General features: G+C 42.3%; 1 protein-coding gene across 3 annotated transcripts in view; it reads right to left on the bottom strand.

Moving 5' to 3' along the window:
• Window positions 1–6,683: 6,683 nt before the first annotated feature.
• Window positions 6,684–24,173, bottom strand: part of SLC22A15 (solute carrier family 22 member 15) — a 48,342-nt gene continuing 30,852 nt past the window's right edge. The window contains exons 11-12 of one of the 3 annotated variants that reach the window (XM_084623820.1): window positions 19,061–19,249; window positions 6,684–14,225 (exon numbers count right to left, since the gene is read on the bottom strand). In XM_084623820.1, the coding sequence (XP_084479946.1) occupies window positions 14,139–14,225; window positions 19,061–19,249 (276 nt within the window). In that variant the 3' untranslated portion in view covers window positions 6,684–14,138. The remainder of the gene's footprint in view (window positions 14,226–19,060; window positions 19,250–24,173) is intronic. The other 2 variants (XM_084623821.1, XM_084623823.1) reach the window with 2 other exon arrangements.

Raw genomic sequence — 24,173 nt, 5'->3', positions numbered from 1 at the left:
ATACACTACAGTAGAGGATTAAAGTTAATGAGACACTTTACTAGAAATAGGTTACAAATGGAACAAAGTGGAGCAAGAGTTCAGCACTTATGTACTATACTGACGGGCATGGTGTATAAAGCTAGATCAACCCAGCAGCCTAGCTTGGCTGGATGAGGACCTCGTCAGAAGTTTCTACAAACTTTTGAAAGAATTCCTATGCTCAGGATGGCTACCAATTCCCAGTCGTATATAGATACAACTGCAATAGTTGAGGTGCACTAACAGGCTCCTGGTCACTGTGGTTGGCATGTATTTAGTAAAAATTCTAGTTAAGTAGCCTCCTAGAATAACCTGCTGGCATCAGTGGATGATTACATTTGTTTTAAGAAAAGGAGGACTTGTGGCACCTTAGAGACTAACAAATATTTGTTAGTCTCTAAGGTGCCACAAGTCCTCCTTTTCCAGATACAGACTAACACGGCTGCTACTCTGAAACGTACATTTGTTTTGCAAGCAAACATATTCTCAATCTCTGTCAATAGACAATTCAAGTTCAAGCTGCTCCCCACTAACAAGATGCTTGGCTCTTCCCTCTTTATTGGCTGCTTTGTGCTGTCACAGCCAAACAACCTCAGGGAACAGTTCAATCATTTGCATTACACTGGCTCAAGGTTGCAGTGGAGCAAGGGTAGATATGTAGGGCCAGAGCTGGTCAAATGGAGAATTCACTGCAGAGCTCCTGAGAAATAGAAGGAGCAGGAGAAAGTGGAGCACAAGCTTTTAAAATTAAAAAGCATTACAATTTGCAGAAATAGGCTTGTGTCATTTGACTGGTAGGAGGAACAAGAGCCTTCATCTACCTGTATCCCCCCCCCCCAAACAAATTAACAACACAACATGAACATGCCTGCCAATTTAATGACAAAAAAAGGCAGGGCTCCTACCATCCATGCAGAGAATCTGGATGGGATAAGGAGTGGAAATTCAGACACATTTCAAATGACAGGAGAGGGCAAGGGCAAATGCCAATTTCAAACTACCCAGCCTCTGAGAACTGATCAAACTTAGCCCCCACATTCACACTGCACAAGGGAAAGGCCAAGTCACCCCAAGAGTTCACGCCACTAAGTTTTTTAAGATACTAGGACAAAAGCATAACAGTTACTTCTCTATAATACTCTGCCTTTCTGCAATACTTCTCATCCAACAGAGAAGGATAGGCTAGTGGGTAGGGACTTGGGAGACTTAAGGTTTAATTCTTTGCTCTTCCACAGACTTCCTGTATGACCTTGGGCAAGTCACAGTCTCTGTGCCTCCAATTACTAGCTGTAAAATGAGAATATTAATACTTGCCTACGTCATGGGCCTGTTGTGAGGTTTAGTACATTGAAGACCAGAAGACACTCAGGTATGATGGTAGCGGGGGATGACAAATATTTTAGGTCAAGACAACTTTACAAACAATAAGTGTCATACCCTGTGATGTAGATAAACTGTATTGGTTCCATTGTATAGATTAGGGAATTAAAGTTTCAGAAAGGGTAAGCCTCAGGAATAGAAATCTGAGATTCAGCCCTATCTACTGCACTACACGATCAAAGAACTGTAAAAATGTAAGTAAGTATTAATCAGACACTCCCAAGTGAATGCCAATGAAATAGAATGAAAGCTGTACCCAAGGGGAAAAAGGGCTCTGGTAAACAATCACCACCTGATACTGTTTAAGCAATAGCTCTCATCCAGGGAGTGCATTACATGACTATTTTGGTGAACACTGCAGGTATATTCTTAGCCCAGCTACACACCCTGTGATATGCCTCACAGGTTTACAAATAGAAGAAAAAACCTCAAGCGTTTGCTACATCAACAGAAGTTTATAGTAATGAAAACCAGAAATTGAAACTATCCGCACAGCTGGGGAAGGATGGTGCCTCAAGAAGAATACATTAGAACTTAAGTGTTAGGGGGGCAAGCTGCAGCTCAAAGTGGCCATCAAAATGATAAAGGGATACTACTAATGATAAAGGATGGTAAAGGGATACGATTATATGGACAGCTGCCACACTGAGCACATTAAGTTAGAAGTCTTACATTTTAGAGACATTGACCCAAATTCTGCTCCCACTTACATTAGTGCAATTGGAAGCAGAATTGGACTGCTTCTTCCCTAGTGTTTAAATACTGCCTTCACTTAACTTTGGGGGTCTGCTCTGCTAAGGTCTAGGGTAAAAGCCAAGGGAAAACACAGAGAAAGTCACTGCTATTAGGCCGGGACTCTTTTGCTTACATGGGAGGTGACAAAGATACTCCCACCATCCAGGAGCCCATTTTGGAGGAAGAGCAGATTGGGGGAAATCCCCACAAACCCCAGAGCTGCAGGGGTGGGATAAGCCTGAGCAGAGATGTGGGGCCAGAGAGCAAGTGACAGTTCAGCAGCAACTGAAGTGACCTGTACTGAATGGCTTAATCGGCTGCCAAGGTTGCAGCAGGTTTTATCCACATGCTCCTTTCTTGAAGCATCAACATGCTGCTCATTTCTATACCAGACCCACTACTGGAGCAGCTTGGTAGGGATGCTAGTGCTGCTCCCCACCTCATGCTGGCTGAGCAGATGAATGGAACTTCTGTTAATCCTGCCAGAGGAAAATTTAAGGGCCTTGAACTGTGGTGGAAGTTTACACTTGAAATTAGACGAAGGTTTCTAACAACCAGAGGAGTGAAGTTCTGGAACAGCCTTCCAAGGGAAGCTGTGGGGGCAAAAGAACTATCTGGCTTCAAGATTAAACTCGATAAATTTATGGAGGAGATGGTATGATGGGATAACATGATTTTGGCAATTAATTGATCTTTAAACTATTCATGGTAAATAGGCCCAATGGCCTGTGATGGGATGGGATCTGAGTTACTACAGAGAATTCTTTCCTGGGTACCTGGCTGGTGAGTCTTGCCCACATGCTTGGGGTTCAGCTGATCGCCATATTTGGGGTCAGGAAGGAATTTTCCTCCAGGGCAGCTTGGAAGAGGCCTGGGGGGGGGGTTGCCTTCCTCTGCAGCATGGGGCACGGGTCACTTGCTGGAGGATTCTCTGCACCTTGAAGTCTTTAAACCATGATTTGAGAACTTCAATAGCTCAGACATAGGTGAGAGGTTTATTGCAGGAGTGGGTGGGTGAGATTCTGTGGCCTTCATTGTGCAGGTCAGACTAGATGATCATAATGGTCCCTTCTGACCTTAATATCTATAAATCTATGGTGCTGCTTACACTGAACAAATACAATCTGTGAGTGATTCAAAGGACATCCTGAAATAAAGCAGATGAAAGCAATCCAGCCCTACATTCTCAGGGATCTGGTCCATGGCTAGCTACCATCTCAACAAAAAAGGTCAGTCTGGATAAAGGTAAGCAGTATTTTTAATGTTTATCCAGTCTCTTAAACTTGCCCAGTCTCAAGCAATCCCATTATGCCACACATTCTGCATGGAGCAGTCACTCAGCCTTCCCCTGAATCCATCAGAATGGTATCCAAACAACATACCACACATGAGCAGTTGGCAAAGGAATTTTGTATGCAATGGGAGAGTGGCACTGTGCATTAGGACAAGAGGAAACTGCACAACCCCCCCCCCCAACATAATCACACTACCCTTACAATGTCACTATACCAGGACAGAGTGGGAGAAGGGTGCCCACAGTGAAGCCCAAGACCTCTCCACATCTATCCTCTCCACTTCATGGTGAGGACGAAGCTCAGGCACCTCAGCTTGTCAGCTGTCAAGAGAAATATGGATACAGACCAACAGGCTGCTCTTTTAATTTGGTGAATTATGTACATGACCTAGGAGAGAGCTGCTGTCACTTCTGTACCAGGTTGTGTTTTCCCCCCCGAAAGAGTTTAGGAGTTACTCAGCGAAGATGCTCTCACAGCAGCTGGTCAAGACGGTAGTTGTTTCCTTCAGAAATTCAAAGACAATTTGGCCACCACTGTCTCATCTCCAACCATTAAAAAAAGATGCAAACTGATAATTCTGGGAAAAGCATAGTTGAGTGTATTTCAGAAATCAACTTTTTTTAAACCAATATAGGAGGCTGCAATGGGAGAGTTGTTTTTACTTTCACCTTACTAGCTTGAATCTGGTCCAGGTTAGACATAACTAAAAGTTGTTACTGTTTGATGGCTGTTTGGCAGTCCATGGGGAAAGGTGTTACTGCTACCACAATTAGCACCACTGCTGGAAGTTTTCACAGAGGGTCCAGTATACCTCAAAGTGTCCATGATTTCAAGGAATGACACTGATGTTAGTCCCAACAGGGGTGGGGGAACCTCACCTTTATTATTGACTATTTACATCAGAAATGGAGAATGAAGCAGCTGAGACAGATTGTTCCTTATTGTGAATAACTAATACCTCAATACTTTCAAGTTTTCCACATGAATAGTTTGTCCCCCTCATTTCAGGTCTTTAATAAATTGCATTTCTCATTTGGGCCTGGGTGACTGAAAGGTATGAGGGTCAGTAGTTAAATGGCACTTGTTCACAGTGGAAATTTGTCCTAGTTACAGCCATTGATGTTAAAACTGCAGTTTGTGGCAGGGCATCTTACTGAGTTCCAAGCAAGAAAGAAATGCATCAGAGAGAGTCACAGCTTTGTCATCACTAAGGGTTTGTATGAGTGCAGATAAACCAATGGCTGGCCACAGATAACTAACTCGGACAAATCCCCACGGTCACAAAGGATAGACCAAGGCCTGGTCTACACTAGAAAATTAGGTCAGCTCAACTACCCCTGAGCAACACTGTTAAGACAGCCTAAATCCCTGCATAGACAGCAGTAGGTTGATGGAAGAATTCTTTTGTTGAGGTAGCTACGGCCTCTCAGAGAGGTGGATTACTTACACCAACAGGAGAACTCCTCCCGTCGGGGAATGTAGCATCTGCACTGAAGCAGAACAGGTTTAAGTGCACACAAGTGCCTACTGTCTCAACTCAGCTGTTCCTTCCAGGGCATAACTGAGGCAAGTAGTGGTAAAGGATGTGGAAGTTTATACTGATGTTAGCTGCACTGTACAGATTCTGTAGACAGAGACCTTAAGTAGCAGGGCTTTCAAGTCTACACCTTTCACCAACACTACATTGAAAATTAAAATAAAGAGAGAAAGTATTAAACCATTATGATAGAAGAGACAAATGTAATGTCCACAAGAATGGGGAACAAAAGGTCAGTTTTGTTTAGTAATTCTAAACAAAGGTACCAAATTAATTGGTCGTTTGGTTGTTATGGACACTTCAACTGTTTGTAAAAATTCACTTAAAGACTACTGAACAGGAAAAACATCTTCAGCTGTAGCAGTACTTTGTTTTGAGAGATTTCTTTTATGCTGTAAGAATATAAAGGAGGTGAACCCAAAGACAGATGACTATTTTAAACAATGAAGCAATGTGAGAGCAGACGGACTTCTTCCCATCCTTGTCAGTGCCCAATGCCAGAGGTGGGAATACAAACCAGGAATCTTGCTGGTCACTTTCACTTAGCCTCACTTTGCAGAAAGGAAAATGGCAACATACCTCATAGACTGTTATGTACATAACTTAGTATTGGATACATGCTCTTTTCTATTTAGTTTGTATAAATCAAAAATATTAACCTCTGAAGTGTAAAAAAGGAGCTATTTAAGGGGAAGTTAAAAAATTAAATCAAAAGATGCTTTACTTACAGACATGTCCAAAAAACCTTACATTTTAAAAAACCTTCAATTACTATGCAGAAGTGGATATATCACAGTGAAAAACCTGTTGCCCAATATTTAGAGGGGAGACATTATCTCCAGTATCCCTAAGCCATATTTTTTCAGGTATATAAAGAGACTCTCTCTCTTGACATGATACAGGAAGTGCACTTCAGCTATTCATTACTTTTTTCTCAGTTAATGAAAACAAGTGTTAAAATATTGCCAGTAGCTGTCACGGTATTTCATAAAGTGGTATAATTTTAGACTGAACACTTTAGGGCAGGGACCATATTTTCATGTGTTTGTGCAGCACCCAACACAACAGGACCCCAAGTCCCAATCAGTGTCTGTGCATACTACCATAATATCAATATTAAAAACAACTGCAGCATTGACATTTTACTGTGCTAAATCCCCAAGAGTGTTTCCAGTCTTTCAACATCAAGCAACAATTGAGGCTGGTAGTAAATTGATTCTCACATTCCACTTAGAATCATAGAATATCAGGGTTGGAAGGGACCCCTGAAGGTCATCTAGTCCAACCCCCTGCTCGAAGCAGGACCAATTCCCAGTTAAATCATCCCAGCCAGGGCTTTGTCAAGCCTGACCTTAAAAACCTCTAAGGAAGGAGATTCTACCACCTCCCTAGGTAACGCATTCCAGTGTTTCACCACCCTCTTAGTGAAAAAGGTTTTCCTAATATCCAATCTAAACCTCCCCCACTTGCTCCAGTTTGTTTTTGTTAGAAATGATCTGTGATAGATATAGTGGAATATATTGATTAGTACTGACAGTCACAGCTTCCCAGGGGTTTTGTGGCATTGCCATTCCACAATGACCTGCTTTCCACCTTGTCAATTTCCTCTTGAACAATCAGTTATAAATATCTGTTCTATTAGAGATCACTTCTCACCCTTCGGAAAACAAAAAGGGGGTCAGGCAAGTAAAATCAGTACAATAAAATAGGCTTGCAATGGTCCAGAACAGCTGATGTTTATTGAGAGAGCTTGCATTAGTGAAAGAAAAGGCACAAACTAAGCGACAAAGACATTTATATGAACTGTATGAGTCAGAGGCCGTTTCAGAGTTTTTACAAATTACTTAAAAGTTACCATGCCATGGCAGACAAATATCTACGAAATCTTAAAGATTAAGATCTTAAAAATGCTCAAAAGGTCACCCAGAAATAAATTAACATCTCCCAGAATGTAAAGCATATCCCATATTGATTTCTGGCTAAATAGTGTTATTACATTTTGGGAGAAAAGTAGCTTTAAAATGTGTAAAATTTTAATGGAGTCCTTTTTTTAAAATCTCACATTGCAAAAGGTTCCAAACTTGAACCAACTTGCTGGTTTTACCTTGCAGAGCTCCAGTGAATTACAGCAGCTATAGATCAAACAATGTGCATCAAATACAGAAACAACCCAGACAGAAGACGAGAGTCTTAGTTGTTCTGAATATTTTTACATTTGTTATAACAGTTTAGTCCTCTGTGGCAAACACATCTTAAAAGGAGATGGACCCAGCACTTAGTCACACTGTGTAAGTGAATGCCACCATTACAAAAGACATACGTTAGGGAAACAAATGTTTTGAGGCTTGAACAAATGGTGACTTCTTGGTGTTCTAAAAAAAAAAAAAAAACCAAACAATCCCACAGGCTTTAACCGTACAACTGAGAACTAGAAATGGCACTCAGAGGATGATGACAGAAGGACAACTTCCAAATTCAATAAATCCACATATTTATGCTGAAAGGCCTTGTACACACAGTGCTCAAGAAGTCCAAATCAAGGATTAAAAAAATATATACCCACACATTGCATAAAACAAACATCTAAAACTTTCTGCCTGGGTACATGGCCCAAGCAAAAACCCAACCCCTCTAACCACCAGACATCTTTTTGCTTAACCAACAGGCTGACAAGCACTTCTGAATGTAGGATCAAATTCCACCCTGGTATAAGCAGGTACAACTTCACCAAAGTCAATGGGAGTTATACTGGCAATGAACTTGGTCTTATGTTGAAAAAACAAAGTTCATCCACTTAGCTGCTCCTCTGTCAGGGTAATGTCCAAATTCTGACTGAAGTTTAAATCAGTGGGGTTGTGTAAAGGTAACTCAGGGCAGAATTTGATCCTCTGTTCAGGAATTTCATTTGCTTGTCCTATGCGAATAATTAACTGCTTACGAAAGGCTAAGAGCAAGGAGAAACAAGACAGTGCGAGCGTACAGTCTTCTGCCCAACAGATGGGTTTCAGCACAGTAAAGGCCTGGTTTGCAGAAGAGCAGAGCATCACCAATGACAGCCATGGTTGTTCCACCCTTCTAAAACTACCCCCCACTCCACCCCAAAACAACCCTTGTACTTACATTCACTATTCAAAACTCACTGTAAAAAGCATTAAAGCCATAAGTCCTTCCCCGTTTCAAGTTAATCAGTGGATCACCAGCAGCATACAAACAAAACAATGGAAACTATTTTTTCCCATAGTTTCCTAAAATCTCTTTAATGTAATATTCAGTACCAAATAAAGATTAATGGAAAGAGGTAGCTTAAAAAAAATCCAATGTTAATGTTATTAACTCAAGGAAGGAAAAGCTGCTACCATTAAGTACGCTGTGCAATAAAAATTTTCTTCATAAAGCAAAAATTATACCTGCACAATGACTGCATCTCATTCAATCTTCATCAATAACATAAAAAAAGGTTTTGATTTCACTTTTCCTTGGAATTAAAGACTGACCATTTAGAGACTCACCTGAAATTCTAAGGGAAGAAAATATGTTATTAGCATTTCCCTAAAGTATTCTATTCTTCGATATACTGTAAATTGTATTTTTAATGTGCTGACAATACCAAATCTTTCCATAAAGTTCTGCTCTTTTCAGATTATACACAGATCCCAACTAAATCCTTAGCAGCCTTTCAACTTTTATTGATCATTTAAAACCATTTAAGGCCAAAATCTGAGCAACACTTCATGAATTTAGAAGGCTTCATGGATACTGCACCATTCAAATACAGCTGTTTAGTATTTCTGTAAATATAATCTATCCATTTAGTAATCAGAAATTCTGATTACTATTGTCGTCACACTTTATCTGGCTCCTGATTGACTATGAATCCGAGCAGTATATCAAAGTTGGCTGGGAAGCAGTAATATTTTGTTTTAGAGACTCATGCACTATTTGTAATTGAGGGGCAGATATACAAAAGGGAACAGTGATTGGTCCAGGCAGCCATGTTATATGTATCCACATAAAGGTGTGAATTATGCCACCTCATGGCTTTGTCCCATTCCATTTACCACCTGGAGGTACAGAATCTCTTTACAATCTTTTGGAGACAGGAAGCAGCCAGCTCCTGCTGTGCATTCCAGCAGTTGTCTGCATTTTTGCTGGCATACACGCTGCCACCAGAATTTAAGTTTTTTTTAAAACTGAGTTCCAAAAGGAAACTGAACTCTCTTGTAGACATTTTAATACTTAACACTGCCCTTAATTAAAATATACCAGTTCAACCATCTACTTCATTCTATAAACTCCATGTGGCCTTCAATTAACATTTCTTAAAAGTCTGATGAGTGAACTAACAAATTCTAGCAAGTGGTCTTATCTTGTTTATCCTGATCTTGAAGAGTGAGCTTTGATATTTACAATAAAATAAGACCCTGCAGACTTGTGTATGATATATGACACAGGCAACGGTTTCATATTATGCAAATTCTATACTTTGTTTTTTAATATTAATCTCTTTGGCTAATTACTGTCTCTGCAAGCAGTGAGAAGGGTTTCAGAAACAATGGTCATTAAAGTGCAAAGAGCATTAAGGCATGAACAAAGGTAGTTCTCCCTTTTCCTGTCCTAAAGATCCATGGAGAGATGCTTGTAAATCTAGTTTTATCCGGTCACATGGAAGAATTCCAAATGAACACACAGAATTAGTTTTAGACATTATTTCATTCAAGCTTAGAAATCTGGCAACTGCTTATACCAATTCCGTAGAATTACCTACGGATAGCACCAGTCCAAACTGATTTGAGGACACTTAAAAGCACTTTAGCACTAGGGACAGTTCAAATGAATCAAAGTAAAACAAAAATCGATTCCCTATTTACATTTTCTTAGTATTTTTCACTAGGTTTGCAATCAAAGCTATTTTAGGATGATTCAAGAAGCTATCAGTAGGAGAGAGGGGATGAAAAAAAGTAAATAAATTTAGGCTGACTTTCAAGGTAACTTTTTAAAACATCTATTAGACTGGAATAGTCCTATCACATGGATCATCTGAAGGTTACAGTAGATTGGAGTAGGCACTGGCAACTATATGGTAATGAAGAATGCTGCACTGGATGCTAGAGGTGAAAGAGCTACAATATCAAATAAGCCCTTTCCATATGATTTCTATAATAATAGCGATTTCTCCATCTAAGAACCTCTCTTTCACTCTTTATACCCTACAATGAATTCATAGAGTACTGAAACTCAAAACAGTTACATGCATAGTCCTGCACTAGAAATAATTAATGTAAGAAGAGCTGTGCATAAAGACTTAGCTGGTCCACCCAGAGGCATGCATGTACATGCTAACTTCCACCATACAATCCTTGTGTTGCACACAGATTTTTTGGTGTATGTGCTGCCAGCCAGAATTGGGCCCATAATACTGATATACTGACATGAATGTATTACAGTTTTAAAATAAACGAAACTGAGAAGCTAACGCCATAGCTTCCATAACATTTTTCTTTCTTGAATTTGCTTGACCAAGTCAACATGGTCTAGAACTTAGAGCACATCCCCTGCCACACCCTGATAACAGAGTTGGGAAATGGTAAGAAGATGGGTCCCGCTGGAAGCAGTGCTGACCTGATCTCTGCTGTGGGAAAGTCTCAGTTCTCTACAGTAGAGCCCCATAAAGAGACCCAGCTGAAAAACAACTTCTACAAAACAAGGATATATAGGTAAGAGACTGACAGCTACCAACTTGGATTTATTCTTATGTCTACACAGGACCAAGAACCCTGAATAGTGCAGATCACTTATGTAAAGTTAGCCTAGCTACAATGGAATAAAATAAGCATGGGGAGAGCATTTGTCAAACTTCAATCAAGAATTGCAAGGATTAAATCTGTCAGATCATCAGTGCTATTTTAGTGTCACTAACAGTGATACTTTTCTTTTTGATCTGGTGTATATTCAAGTTTCCCTGGGCAGATGTCCAATATGTGCTGCCCATACATGGGAAGAATCAGAATAAGGCCAGCTCTGAACCATTAGATTATACCTGGAGGTAGGGTAGCCATACAAATGTTGTGACTTGGGGGTCTAATTAAAACAGGTACTAGCTGCAGAGTTCAGAACAGCATGCATTGTCAATCTGAAGAGTTCTGCTTAGCAATATTGGTCTGCCTAGATACAGTGTATGCTGTCCATACTTGCCATGAAATGCTGTGCATCATATGTGCACAACAAATGCTAACTAGGGCAAAGTATCTGATGCCACAATGGCTTAGGACTTCTCTGTATGAAACAGGAATCTTCCTCTGTTCTGTAGCAGGTGGTCAGCTTGTACCACCCCCAACTTCTAAGCACAAACCCAAACACCAGAGGTGCCAGACTGAAGCACATGGAGTGCAAGAGTAATAAGTCATTTGTCAGAATCCTTCTGTAAAAAAAAACAAACAAAACAAAAAAACAAAAACAAAACAAAAAAACCCCCACCTCAACGAACACTGAGCTTCCGCCTAGGAAGATCCTGTTCTAGCAATTCACTGGCCCAAAAATAAATAAATAGCCACTCAACAGCCTCTTTGGCAGACACAGTAGGAGGTCCTCAACCTTTGAATGTGCAAACCCGGGACAGACTCAGTATAAGGGTCTCCAAAAAAAACTGCAATTAATTTTTCTCACATAAAAGTTTCTTCTTCATCCTTGGTTTTGCAATCATATGTATAAGAGTGCTTGTATGAAATGGAGGTACATTTAACCTTAAATTAGGGGCTGTCACAAATTTTGACCATGATCCTACAAAGAAATCCACCCACCTGAACCACTGCAACCACACGGAGTAACAATGGAAAGTTACATGGATGGATCTCTTTGCAGGTTTGGGACTTTTAGCAAAAACAAAACCAACAAGGCCAAGAGCGCTAGTCAGTCTCACAAAGGAGTCCCTATTTCCACTGCTTAAAGCCAGAAAGAGGCAGTGATTCCATTGTGGAGATTGATCCCCTAAGAAATATAGGGTTTTGACAACATCAGTACAGTTCCTAGGTACTGCAGCATTAATTTCAGTAAGAGCTATTGCACATGTAGAACCTTTGAGGAAAAAAATCACCAAGAACCTAATGAAAAGAAAAAAAACCCTTTCCCTCCCATGTTTCTTATAATCCCCATATTTTAAAGTGTCAAATGTCAAACTAGAAAAAAAAAGCACAACACACAAACTTAATTATAACTCCAAGAACTCCACTCAGTCATTTTCCTATGTATAAATAAGGCTGAAAACATCCAGATTAGTTTTAAAAAGTTCTATTAATTTTGCTATCTCATCCACAAGAGCTGTGCAAGAGTCAGGAGAGATCAAAGCGTGGGCTGCTGGTCAAATGTCCCACTGTTGTCTACAATGCAGCCAGCAGTCCTCTTCATCTTCCCTACTGATGTGCTACCTGCAGCGACCACTGAGCCCCACTACAGCTCACTGTTGTGCTCACAGCACTGTATCAATCTGTGCAGATCAAGATGGAGTACTGCATGCTAGAACATGTAGTCTTGCGGGCTTCCCCTCTGCACTGAAGACGAGGATAGCAGCACTACATTCCACTCAGGTAACAGAGATACAACTCTTGGGCTCCTAGAAAGTTGCCTATGCAGCTCTTGACTGGACAAAGTTTAGATAGCCTGCTGTAAGTTTCAGATCCGATCTTCTGCTTCCTTCCGGAATAACTGAGTTTTTCGCTCTGACTCTGGAATATGTTCAGTAAACACCCTTCTCCCCAATTATTTGATCATGTATTATTTTCCAATAGAATAACCAGCTACCTTTACACTTTTAATATGAAATTTGATCCCATAAACGGCAAAGAATTATATAGAAGTCAACTGTAACAGCTAGGAATATTGAATCCGTACCAAAAGGCCGCATCTATTAGTTGGCAAAACACTCAACATCCTTCTCTTTCAGTATACTTAAAAAAACAGTTTAGTTTAAACAAAAGAATACAGTTCTCCCTCAGCAAGGTCAAGTAATTAATTGAATGTGGGCTCAAGAAACTTCCAAAGAACTTTATCTACATACAGAATTTTAAAGTAAATACTAGCATCCTCTTGCAATGATCCCCAAGACACTAGTAGCAGCCTGCACAGGCAATTTCAGTACTCTGTACCACTGCATGCAGATCTCATTTTTCCTCCATAGCCATAATCATGGAAAGCCCACAATAATGCAAAACATAGCTAAGTAAAATTACTTCCCGTAAGACATTCACTCTATGCCATGGAAAAACAAGTCCTTCAGTTTACATGGCAAAGTGACAAACACAAAATCAATCAGAATATGCAACAGAAATTCAGAGCCATCCTGAGATTTACAGACTGTCATGACAAACCTGTGTGAGAAAGAACCAAAATAAAAGGGAAAAAAAGGAAGTTGTTTTGAGAGGTGCAAGGGCTGGGTGGAGGAGACAGATAGGGGGAGAAGAGATCAGCAATAATGTAGATTTTGTTTTACTTAAGTCCCTCTGCCCTTTCCTATTAGCTGGTCCCTCTAACCTTTGATGGCCCCTCTAGACATCCACCCTACAACATCAATGAGTACAGCTATCTTTTGTTGGTGTTCCCTAAGCACTTGAGGTATGAAATTCCATTCCAGTGAGCGGATGCAGAACTGGTGGAGATTCCCTAGTTCATTCTTTCCAGTGTGCTGCAGGTTACTTGAGAGGATTTCAGGAATTTGTTCCCATCATACTGGCCTATAGTATCTTCTGTGTCCAGTTTAACTCTTTAGGTTTCATCCATCTGAAGAAGCCTAGTTGAAACCTTTCCAGTTTATGGATTTCAGCTGCTTCAAAATCAACATGAGCCCACCTTGAAGGAAAAATGCAAACACATGCAGTGGAAGTCTGCAAGTTGAATCAGTTCTCAAGTTCAAGTTTCAGAAATACCTCAAATCCCTCCCCATCATCTTTGGCCTCAAACCTAGCCTGCAATCATAAGTTTGAGCCACAAACATTTGAATGGTCAAACCACTGTAATGCATCTGAGTAGTACTCTAATTCCTCCCCCAGTGCTGGAAAGGCAGAGGCACTTGCCCTGTTATAATTCACCCGCAGACAGTTCCAGTTTTATTTTTACAGTTGGACCTGGCTGGACAAGTTTAAAAAAAAAAAAAAAGGCATAAAAAGGAAAGCTTCCTCTTGTTACTTGATCATTTGGGTCTCTTCATCAGCATCATAGAATTCTTCATCTTCACTTTCACTCCCCGCAGAGCGATCTTTATCTGCAGACTAGGAAAAAAAATGAAATTGTTAACACATTCAACAGTTAACATTGAAAAAATGTACTTTTGCAGCACCTTCAGAGCATCTCAAAGTGCTCTTTACAAATAGGAAGCATTACAACCCTACTGAGAGGTGGGGAGGATTTTGCCCATTTTACACAGGGGAAACTGAAGTACAGAGAAGTTAAATGACCTGCCCAAGGTCAGTTCCACTTGGATCTGAGGATTTTAGATTCATACTTCTTCGAACCCTCTTAGCAAAGATGGACTTTTATCCAGCATGAACTCCTGTACTCCCTTTAGCAGACTAAGGAGGTCGGATGCAAGACAAGTGAACTGACTAGGATGGCTTGATCTGGCATTCTACAAAGCTTTCTGAGTTAAGAAAGCAGTAGCAATGTTCCTGTCCCTCTGATCTACTAGAAGCAAAGGCTCAGGAAGCAGAGTTTGGGGGAAATGCCTCTTCATCCCTATTTATCATGAGTGGACATCTTCCTACACAAGCTTCACATTTAAAAAAAAAAAGGGGCATTTGCCAGGATTACCTGCCATGCAGATAAACAAAGCTCCAACTAGCCAGCAATATAAAAAGCCTAAACACAGGTGAAAAGAGACTCATGGGACCAGAAAGCTTTTACAAAACAAGCTAACTACTAGAAAAAACAAAACAGCAAAAAACTAACTATGTCTGACACAAAGGGAAAGAGGTTCTGCAGGCACTGAAACTGTTGGAAAGGGAGAAACTGTGGGACAAAAGGCCATTCTGTACTCTTGCAATCTACAATGCAAGGGTGTGCAACACACATACCTGCAAGCTATTTTCACTACTTGAAAAGTTTGTGGCTTGCGATCCAAGTCAGGTGACTATCTGGGGTAGAGAAGGGAACTGCAGAGACAATTTGCTAAATGAGAACTGAAACTAGATCTCCCTACTCCCAGTGCTGTACTTTGGCCACGAGATCATTCTTATCCTCCAAGCAAAGGAAGTTGCCCTACTTGCACTAATTACATATAAGAGGGGAATTGTTTCCCGACCCCCCCCCAAAAGGTTAGAGTGGTGAAAGTGCGAAAATACGCACATTTGAAATTTTGTTTGGATGCACAACATTCTTTCAGACAGAGCATTTCCAGCAGTAAGCACCCCCTAATACCTTGGTAGGGAACTGTGCTCTGCACTGACTAAAGGAATGGGTGATAAATTGTGAACAATAATAGAATCATAGGACTGGAAGGGACCTTGAGAGGTCATCTAGTCCAGTCCCCTGCACTCATAGCAGGACTAAGCAATATCTAGACGATCCCCAACAGGTCTTTGTCTAACCTGCTCTTAAAAACCTCTAATGATGGAAATTCCACAACCTCCCTGGGCAATTTATTCCAGTACTTAGCCACCCTGGCAGTTAGGAATTTTTTCCTAATGTCCAACCTAAACCTTCCTTGCTGCAATTTAAGCCCGCTGCTTCTTGTCCTATCCTCAGAGGTTAAAAAGTAATTCTTTTGCTCTACTCTGCGCTGATTAGGCCTCAGCTGGAGTACTGTGTCCAGTTCTGGGTGCCACGTTTCAGGAAAGATGTGGACAAATTGGAGAAAGTCCAGAGAAGAGCAACAAAAATGATTAAAGGTCTAGAAAACATGACCTGTGAGGGAAGATTGAAAAAATTGGGTTTGTTTAGACTGAGAGGGGACATAAGTTTTCAAGTACATAAAAGGTTGTTACAATGAGGAGGGAGAAAAATTGTTCTTCTCGTGTCTTGCTTACCACAGTCCTGCTAATACATCCCAGAATGATGTTCACAGCCCCCCCCCCCAACAGTAGTACATTGTTGACTCATATTTAGCTTGTGGTCCACTATGACCCCCAGATCCCTTTCTGCAGTACTCCTTCCTAGACCGTCATTTCCCATTTTGTATGTGTGCAACTGATTGTTCCTTCCTAAGTGGAGGATTTTGCATTTGTCCTTATTGAATTTCATCCTATTTACTTCAGACCATTTCTCCAGTTTGTCCAGATCATTTTGAATTATAATCCTATCCTCCAAAAACCTTGCAAGCCCTCCCATCTTGGTATTGTCCGCAAACTTTATAAGTGTACTCTCTATGCCATTATCTAAATAATTGATAAAGATATTGAACAGAACTGGAACCAGAACTGATACCTGTGGGACCCCACTCATTATGCCCTTCAAGTTTGACTGTGAACCACTGATAACTATTCCCTGGGAATGGTTTTTCAACCAGTTATGCAACCATCTTATAGTAACTCCATCTAGGCTGCATTTCCCTTGTTTATGACAAAAATCACAAATACCGTTTCCTAAAATATCCTTTTGATTTCCCTGAATGTCTCATCCAAGTATTGACCCAGCCCAATCCTGTTCAGCTTGCAATATCTGTCTTTCACAGATTCTGAAGTGCTTTAGAACCCAATAAACGAAGCACCCCTGAAACACAGCCCTCTGGGATGGAAGGCAGCAACCAACCTGTGCATTACAGTTTTATAATACACTGCTACCTTGATATAACATGGTCCGATATAAAGCGAATTCTGATATAACGCAGTAAACGAGTGCTCCAGGGGGTGTGGCTGCTCGCTCTGGTGGATCAGCACGTCACGTGTGTGGCTTCGATATAACGCGGTTTCACCTATACCGCGGTACGATTTTTTAACTCCCGAGGACCGTGTTATATCGAGGTAGCAGTGTATCAGTGATTTATGGGTCTTCCTTGGCATGGAGAATTATCGCACTCAGCGTATGTAACTTACAGACCTAAAAGCCCACAAAGCAACTGCTCCCAGAGAAGAGGGGAAAACATTAACACATGTATTGTCATAGAACAGGGGCCAGCAACCTATGGCATGCATACCAAAGGCAGCACGCGAGCTGATTTTCAGTGGCACTCGGCTGCCAGCCCGGGGTTCCGGCTGCCAGCCCCTTGCCAGCCGGGATCTCAGCCACCGGCCCGCTCAGCCCACTGCCTGCCTGGGGACATTGGAAAACTCAGCAAGGAAAAACAAGGGCAAGGATCACACTAAACTGATAAGATCTGCATTTTAAATTTAATTTTAAATGAAGCTTAAACATTTTAAAAACCTGATTTAATTTACGTACAACTGTAGTTTAGTTATATAATATAGACAGAGAGAGAGACCCCTTCTAAAAACGTTAAAATGTATTACTGGCACACGAAACCTTAAATTACAGTGAATAAATGAAGCCTCGGCACACCACTTCTGAAAGGTTGCCAACCCCTGGCATAGAATCAGACAAGTCTTCTTACTTTGCCCAACCCAGACTAACAACATTGGACACGGTCAGATTTTCTCTGCAAATCTTTGAGCACAGTGGGAGATTATCCAAATATTTCAGCTCTTATGAATCATGTAAAGTGGCTATACCCAGTCCTTTTCAATAATTAAGGGGTTTGCCAGTACAGTTGTACCAGCAAATCCTCCTTGTATAGATGCAGTTTTTACCAGCAAAAGAGTTGGTTTAAACTGCATCTATACCAGGAGGGCGAAAAAAAAGCTATTCCAGCAAAATGGCTTTGATGGTATAACTGGGGTATAACACTACACTAATGGTATAACGCTAGGGCATTTGCTAACACAGCTATGTCAGGAAAAAAAATCACTCCGCTAATCGAGTCTATGACATAGTATGTTGGCAAAACTTAAATGTACACTAGGCATCAGTGGGTATCCAGCAGAACAATGTATTAAGTAATCCTAAAGGCAGCTCCACCAGACTTTTCTATCACCTTTATCAGACAGGGTTAATGTTTAACAGCTTTTCATTTTCCATGTGTTTTACCTGTGATTGTCTTAAAAAAATGTATAATGTGTCAGAGGCCATCTTGGGTGTAACTTCACTGAAGTAGACAGTGTCTCTGCAGACATGAATCTGACTCCTTTTGTTTTATCTGGATTCAAATCAGATGTATATCTGGGGAAGCGTGTTCCTAAAGACTGAGTATTTTTTCATTTAGTTTAATGTGACAAGATGTACCTTCTAGTGCTCCAAGTCAATCTATAATCTTTATAAACCCTACAATACTTATACGTTTTGGACCAGTGTTAAGAAACCTAAAATCCCTCCCCAAACTTAATCACTCTTTCCACTCATTTATTTCTCCCTCCCCAGGAGAAAAAAAAATAGATGGAAGAACTCTCACACCAAGACATGACTGGAAGGTCAACAAAACCTGATGAATGAACAAAGGGAAGCAAACTCAGCAGTCAAGTAAACCTCACTGAAAATACCTTGCCTCCAAGTCTCCTCATTATTAAGCCCGGGAGCTGTTAGATCATGCATCTCAACTAATCTCAGCTACTACGGTCAGGTGTGAGGTAGACATCAGAGTTAACCAGGTTCTAACCAATTTAAGGCTTTGTATGTTAGAACCAACATCTTAAATTGCACCCAAAAACAAAAAGTGGAAGCCTGCACAGATTATAGAATACAGGCACAGCCCTCCCTCATAAACCAGCTGCTGCATCTTGTGCCAGATAAGGTTTTTGAAAGGTCTTACGGATCAGCCTTATAGGACCCAGCAGACTAGAGGTGACAGAGGCAGAGATCTCTGTGTTAGGGTCCTTTATCCTAAAGGGAAAGTTGTAACTTTCTCACCAAGCATGAGAGGGATGAGTTGACCTAGCTAGGATCTGAGCCTGCACTTGCAGAGAGTATTTCAGATATGATGGTAAGATCACTAAACTATCCCCAGTGTCCCCTTGGAGCCTGTCATCCACAGACTAAGCACCATCTAGTTTGGCACTCTTAAAGTTGACAGCTGTAATCGATGCACTACAATGGTGGTGAAGTATTAAGAAAAGTGATGTACCCGTGAGCCGCCTAGTGCTTGCAATGACATAGCTTCGTTCCCCAGTCTCCAGTATGAGCACACCTGCAGGTCTGATATCGTCTCTAGCAAAGGGCTGTTCAGTGTTTCTGGCAACAACAAACTCAGGAGACCTGACAACACGCCAGTCACTCCAAACACGATGTATGGCAGAGACCACTGCACAGATTTCTGGAAATTAAGAGCAGAGATAGTTAAGGAAAGGGGGGCAAACATATCGCATTTTACATATTCAAGCACTTAATTTTCAGCCACCCTGTGAGGTAGGTATTGTCACACTACACCACGTTCTTCATAGAGATATTATGAGATAATTATGGCATAACTATAATGTATTTTATGCAAGATTGATCATGTGAGATATTGAAAAGGCTATGATTTACTGAATATAATTATACTACTTATATGCATGTATCATTTTGGTATCTGAAGTTAGGAATATTGTTTATGCATCTATTACAAATGTGTTTACATCTGGGGAACGCCCATTAGGCAGAATGCACACAGTCTAGATGGCTGGCTGGAAAGGGCCATTATGGAGAACAGGTCTTAGAAAAAGTTAATCTCCCACCAGGGAGCCTTCCTGAGGATGCTACAAACAGACTGAGTCATTGCTGCTGTGACCCTACAGACATGTGACCAAGTCACCTGTACTGGACTCCATCTTGGAATACCAGTGTATTTCCACTGAACAGGCACGGGAACCAAGCTTGGAGACAAAGCTATTTAAGGCAGAAGAGTGACATCAGGGTTCTTCGCTGACTCCCCACCCAAAGGAGACGCTTGGAAACACCTGAGAAACAAGGACTGGACTGGGGGAGAAGGGTTGGACCCAGGCTAGAGGGATTTCTAGCCTGTGAAAGCAATATCTGGGGGTTTTAAGCTGCAAACAAGGGCAGCTGGCCCCTTAATCTCTACAAACTGCCTGAATCAACAATTAGGGTGAGAATTTGCTACTCATATCCAATCTCTTTAGTATATTATGCTTAGATTGCGTTTTTGTTTATTTGCTAGGTAATCTGTTTTGATCTGTTTGCTATCCCAAATCATAGAATATCAGGGTTGGAAGGGACCTCAGGAGGTCATCTAGTCCAACCCCCTGCTCAAAGCAGGACCAATCCCCAATTAAATCATCCCAGCCAGGGCTTTGTCAAGCCTGACCTTAAAAACTTCTAAGGAAGGAGATTCCACCACCTCCCTAGGTAACGTATTCCAGTGCTTCACCATTCTCCTTGTGAAAAAGTTTTTCTTACTATCCAACCTAAACCTCCACACTGCAACTTGAGACCATTACTCCTTGTTCTGTCATCAGCTACCATTGAGAACAGTCTAGATCCATCCTCTTTGGAACCCCCTTTCACGTAGTTAAAAGCAGCTGTCAAATCCCCCCTCATTCTTCTCTTCTGCAGAAGAAACAATCCCAGTTCCCCCAGCCTCTCCTCATAAGTCATGTGTTCTAGTCCCCTAATCATTTTTGTTGCCCTCCGCTGGACGCTTTCCAATTTTTCCACATCCTTCTTGTAATGTGGGGCCCAAAACTGGACACAGTACTCCAGATGAGGCCTCACCAATGTCGAATAGAGGGGAATGATCACATCCCTCGATCTGCTGGCAATGCCCCAACTTACGTAGCCCAAAATGCCATTAGCCTTTGTTAGGATATAGATATTCAGGCCTGTCTGTAAAGGCCTATACTCTAAGAATTTAGGTGTAATCTTATCCCTTGGCTAGTTATAGAGGTATAAAAGAATCAAAATCACTGTCTGCCAGTGTAAGGTCCTTCTCTTACTGCGACAGTCTGAGGCCCTGTTCTTAGGCTAAGGCCTTTGGCTAAGCAACAGACGCAGCCATAAGCTGGGAAGCGACCGGTCACCTCCTCACATTCCAAACTAGTCACATTGAAATAAGGTGCTATTGGGCTGTTAGGAATACAATCCTGTCCTGATAATGCCTATGCCTCCAGCGAAAGGGAAGTGCCTAGAAAATGTAAAAGGAAACTTAGTTTGATAGCTTCCTGTCTGGCAAGAACTCACTTATCAATAGCTGGGATGTGAAATCCTCATTTCTGTGTTTGTTCTATCACTGTAGTCCCCATTTCCCCACTGTTTGTCTGTATAATCTCTGTCTGGTTCTGTGATTGTTTCTGTCTGCTGTATAATTAATTTTGCTGGGTGTAAACTAATTAAGGTGGTGGGATATAATTAGTTAAATAATCATGTTACAATATGTTAGGATTGGTTAGTTAAATTCCAGGAAAATGATTGTGCTCATCCAGCTTTTCTAAATAGGCTTGAACCACTTCTTTCTCCACAGAGGGCTGGTCACCTCCTCCCCATGCTGTGCTGCCCAGTGCAGTAGTCTGGGAGCTGACCTTGTTCGTGAAGACAGAGGCAAAAAAAGCATTGAGTACATTAGCTTTTTCCACATCCTCTGTCACTAGGTTGCCTCCCGCATTCAGTAAGGGGCCCCCACTTTCCTTGACTTTCTTCTTGTTGCTAACATACCTGAAGAAACCCTTCCTGTTATTCTTAACATCTCTTGCTAGCTGCAACTCAAGGTGTGATTTGGCCTTCCTGATTTCACTCCTGCATGCCAGAGCAATATTTTTGTACTCATCCCTGGTCATTTGTCCAATCTTCCACTGCTTGTAAGCTTCTTTTTTGTGTTTAAGATCAGCAAGGATTTCACTGTTAAGCCAAGCTGGTCACCTGCCATATTTACTATTCTTTCTACATATCGGGACGGTTTGTCCCTGTAACCTCTATAAGAATTCTTTAAAATACCACCAGCTCTCCTGAACTCCTTTCCCCCTCATGTTATTCTCCCAGGGGATCCTGCCGATCAGTTCCCTGAGGGAGTCAAAGTCTGTTTTTCTGAAGTCCAGGGTCCGTATTCTGCTGCTCTCCTTTCTTTCTTGTGTCAGGATCCTAACTCGATCATCTCATGGTCACTGCCTCCCTGGTTCCCATCCACTTTTGCTTCCCCTACTAATTCTTCCCTGTTTGTGAGCAGCAGGTCAAGAAGAGCTCTGCCCCAGTTGGTTCCTCCAGCACTTGCACCAGGAAATTGTCACCTACACTTTCCAAAAACTTCTTGGATTGTCTGTGCACCACTGTATTGCTCTCCCAGGAGATATCAGGGTGATTGAAGTCTCCCATGAGAACCAGGGCCTGCGATCTAGTAACTTCTGTTAGTTGCCGGAAGAAAGCCTCGTCCACCTCATCCGCCTGGTCCGGTGGTCTATAGCAGACTCCCACCACGACGTCACCCTTGTTGCTCAGGCTTCTAAACTTAATCCAGAGACTCTCAGGTTTTTCTGCAGTTTCATACTGGAGCTCTGAGCAGTCATACTGCTCTCTTACATACAATTCAACTCCCCGACCGTTTCTGCCCTGCCTGTCCTTCCTGAACAGTTTATACCCATCCATGACAGTACTCCAGTCATGTGAGTTATCCCACCAAGTCTGTTATTCAATTGCATCATAATTCCTTGACTGTGCTAGGACTTCCAGTTCTCCCTGCTTGTTTCCCAGGCTTCTTGCATTTGTGTATAGGCACTTAAGATAACTCGCTGATCATCCCGCTTTCTCAGTATGAGGCAGAAGCCCTCCCCTCTTGCGCTCTCCTGCTCGTGCTTCCTCCCGGTATCCCACTTACCTCAGGTCTCCTTCCCCCGGTGAGCCTAGATTAAAGCCCTCCTCACTAGGTTAGCCAGCCTGCTTGCAAAGATGCTCTTCCCTCTCTTCATTAGGTGGAGCCCGTCCCTGCCTAGCACTCCTCCTTCTTGGAGCACCATCCCATGGTCAAAGAATCCAGAGCCTTCTCTGCGACACCACCTGCGCAGCCATTCATTGACTTCCATGATTCAAATGGTCTCTACCTAGGCCTTTTCCTTCCACAGGGAGGATGGACGAGACCACCACTTGCACCTCAAACGCCTTTATCCTTCTTCCCAGAGCCACATAGTCTGCAGTGAGCTGCTCAAGGTTATTCTTGGCAGTATCATTGGTGCCCACGTGGAGAAGTAGGAAGGGGTAGCGATCCGAGGGCTTATAATCACTTAAAAAAAATCTCTTTTGTAGTTAATAAACTTATATTTGCTTGGTCTAAAACCAGTGTGTGGGAGTCATAACTGGGGGCAGAAAGTTGTGTATATTCCTTTCCACATTGAGGGAGGGGGCGAATTTCATGAGCTTAGGCTGTACAGTTCTCAGCGCAGCGCAAGACAGTATAATTTTGGCTTTACCCTCCAGAGGGGGGTGTGTGCAGTTGAGTAATTGGGAAATTCCCTAACTGAAGCCTTCCCATGCAGAACTGATCACAGCATCTGTATGTTTCTGAAGATGGCTGTGTCCCTACCTGTATGTGTGCTGGTGAAGGTGCAGACTGGAGCCTGGAAGAGGGCTTGACAGGCTGGCTACAGCAGTACTGTGTAAAGGGAACCCAGGCTGGTGGGTCAAGTGGGCTCAGTGACACCCCAGTTACAGGTGGCACCCCGTGGGGAACCCATCACAGGTATGATACGTAAGGCTGCATGTCTGTCACAGAGGTCATGGAAGTCACGGATTCAGCCCCTAGGCCAGCAGCAGCAGTTTGGGTGTGTAGGAGGGGGCTCAGGGCAGGAGGGTGTGCTTACCGGGGGGGGCGGGGGGCACGAGAGGGAGGCTCCCTGGCTCTCACTGGCATAGGCAGAAGAGGGGATAGGAGGCGCCACGCGTTGGCCATGCCCGCAGGCCCCACCCCCACAGCTCCCATTGGCTGCGGTTCCTGGCCAATGGGAGCTGCGCCTGCGGAGCCAGCACCTGGGGTGGGAGCAGCAATTGGAGCCCCCCGGCCACAACTGTGAGGACATGTGGAGCCCAGCAGGGAGCCTGCGACTCCTGCCAATCCTCCCCCACTCCCCCTGAGCACCAGCAACGCTCCCCCCAGCACCAGCAGGGTCCCAAGCATCCCCCCACCCCCAAGTTTTAGTTAGGGGTATATAGTAAAGTCATGGACAGGTCACGGGCTATGAATGTTTGTTTACTGCCTGGGACCTGTCCATGACTTTCACTAAAAATACCTGTGACTAAAATGTAGCCTTCATGATACATAA

The sequence above is a fragment of the Lepidochelys olivacea genome (assembly GCF_965140295.1).
Source record: "Lepidochelys olivacea isolate rLepOli2 genome assembly, chromosome: 1".
NCBI lineage: Eukaryota > Metazoa > Chordata > Testudines > Cheloniidae > Lepidochelys > Lepidochelys olivacea.
This window is presented reverse-complemented; position numbering and strand designations above follow the sequence as displayed.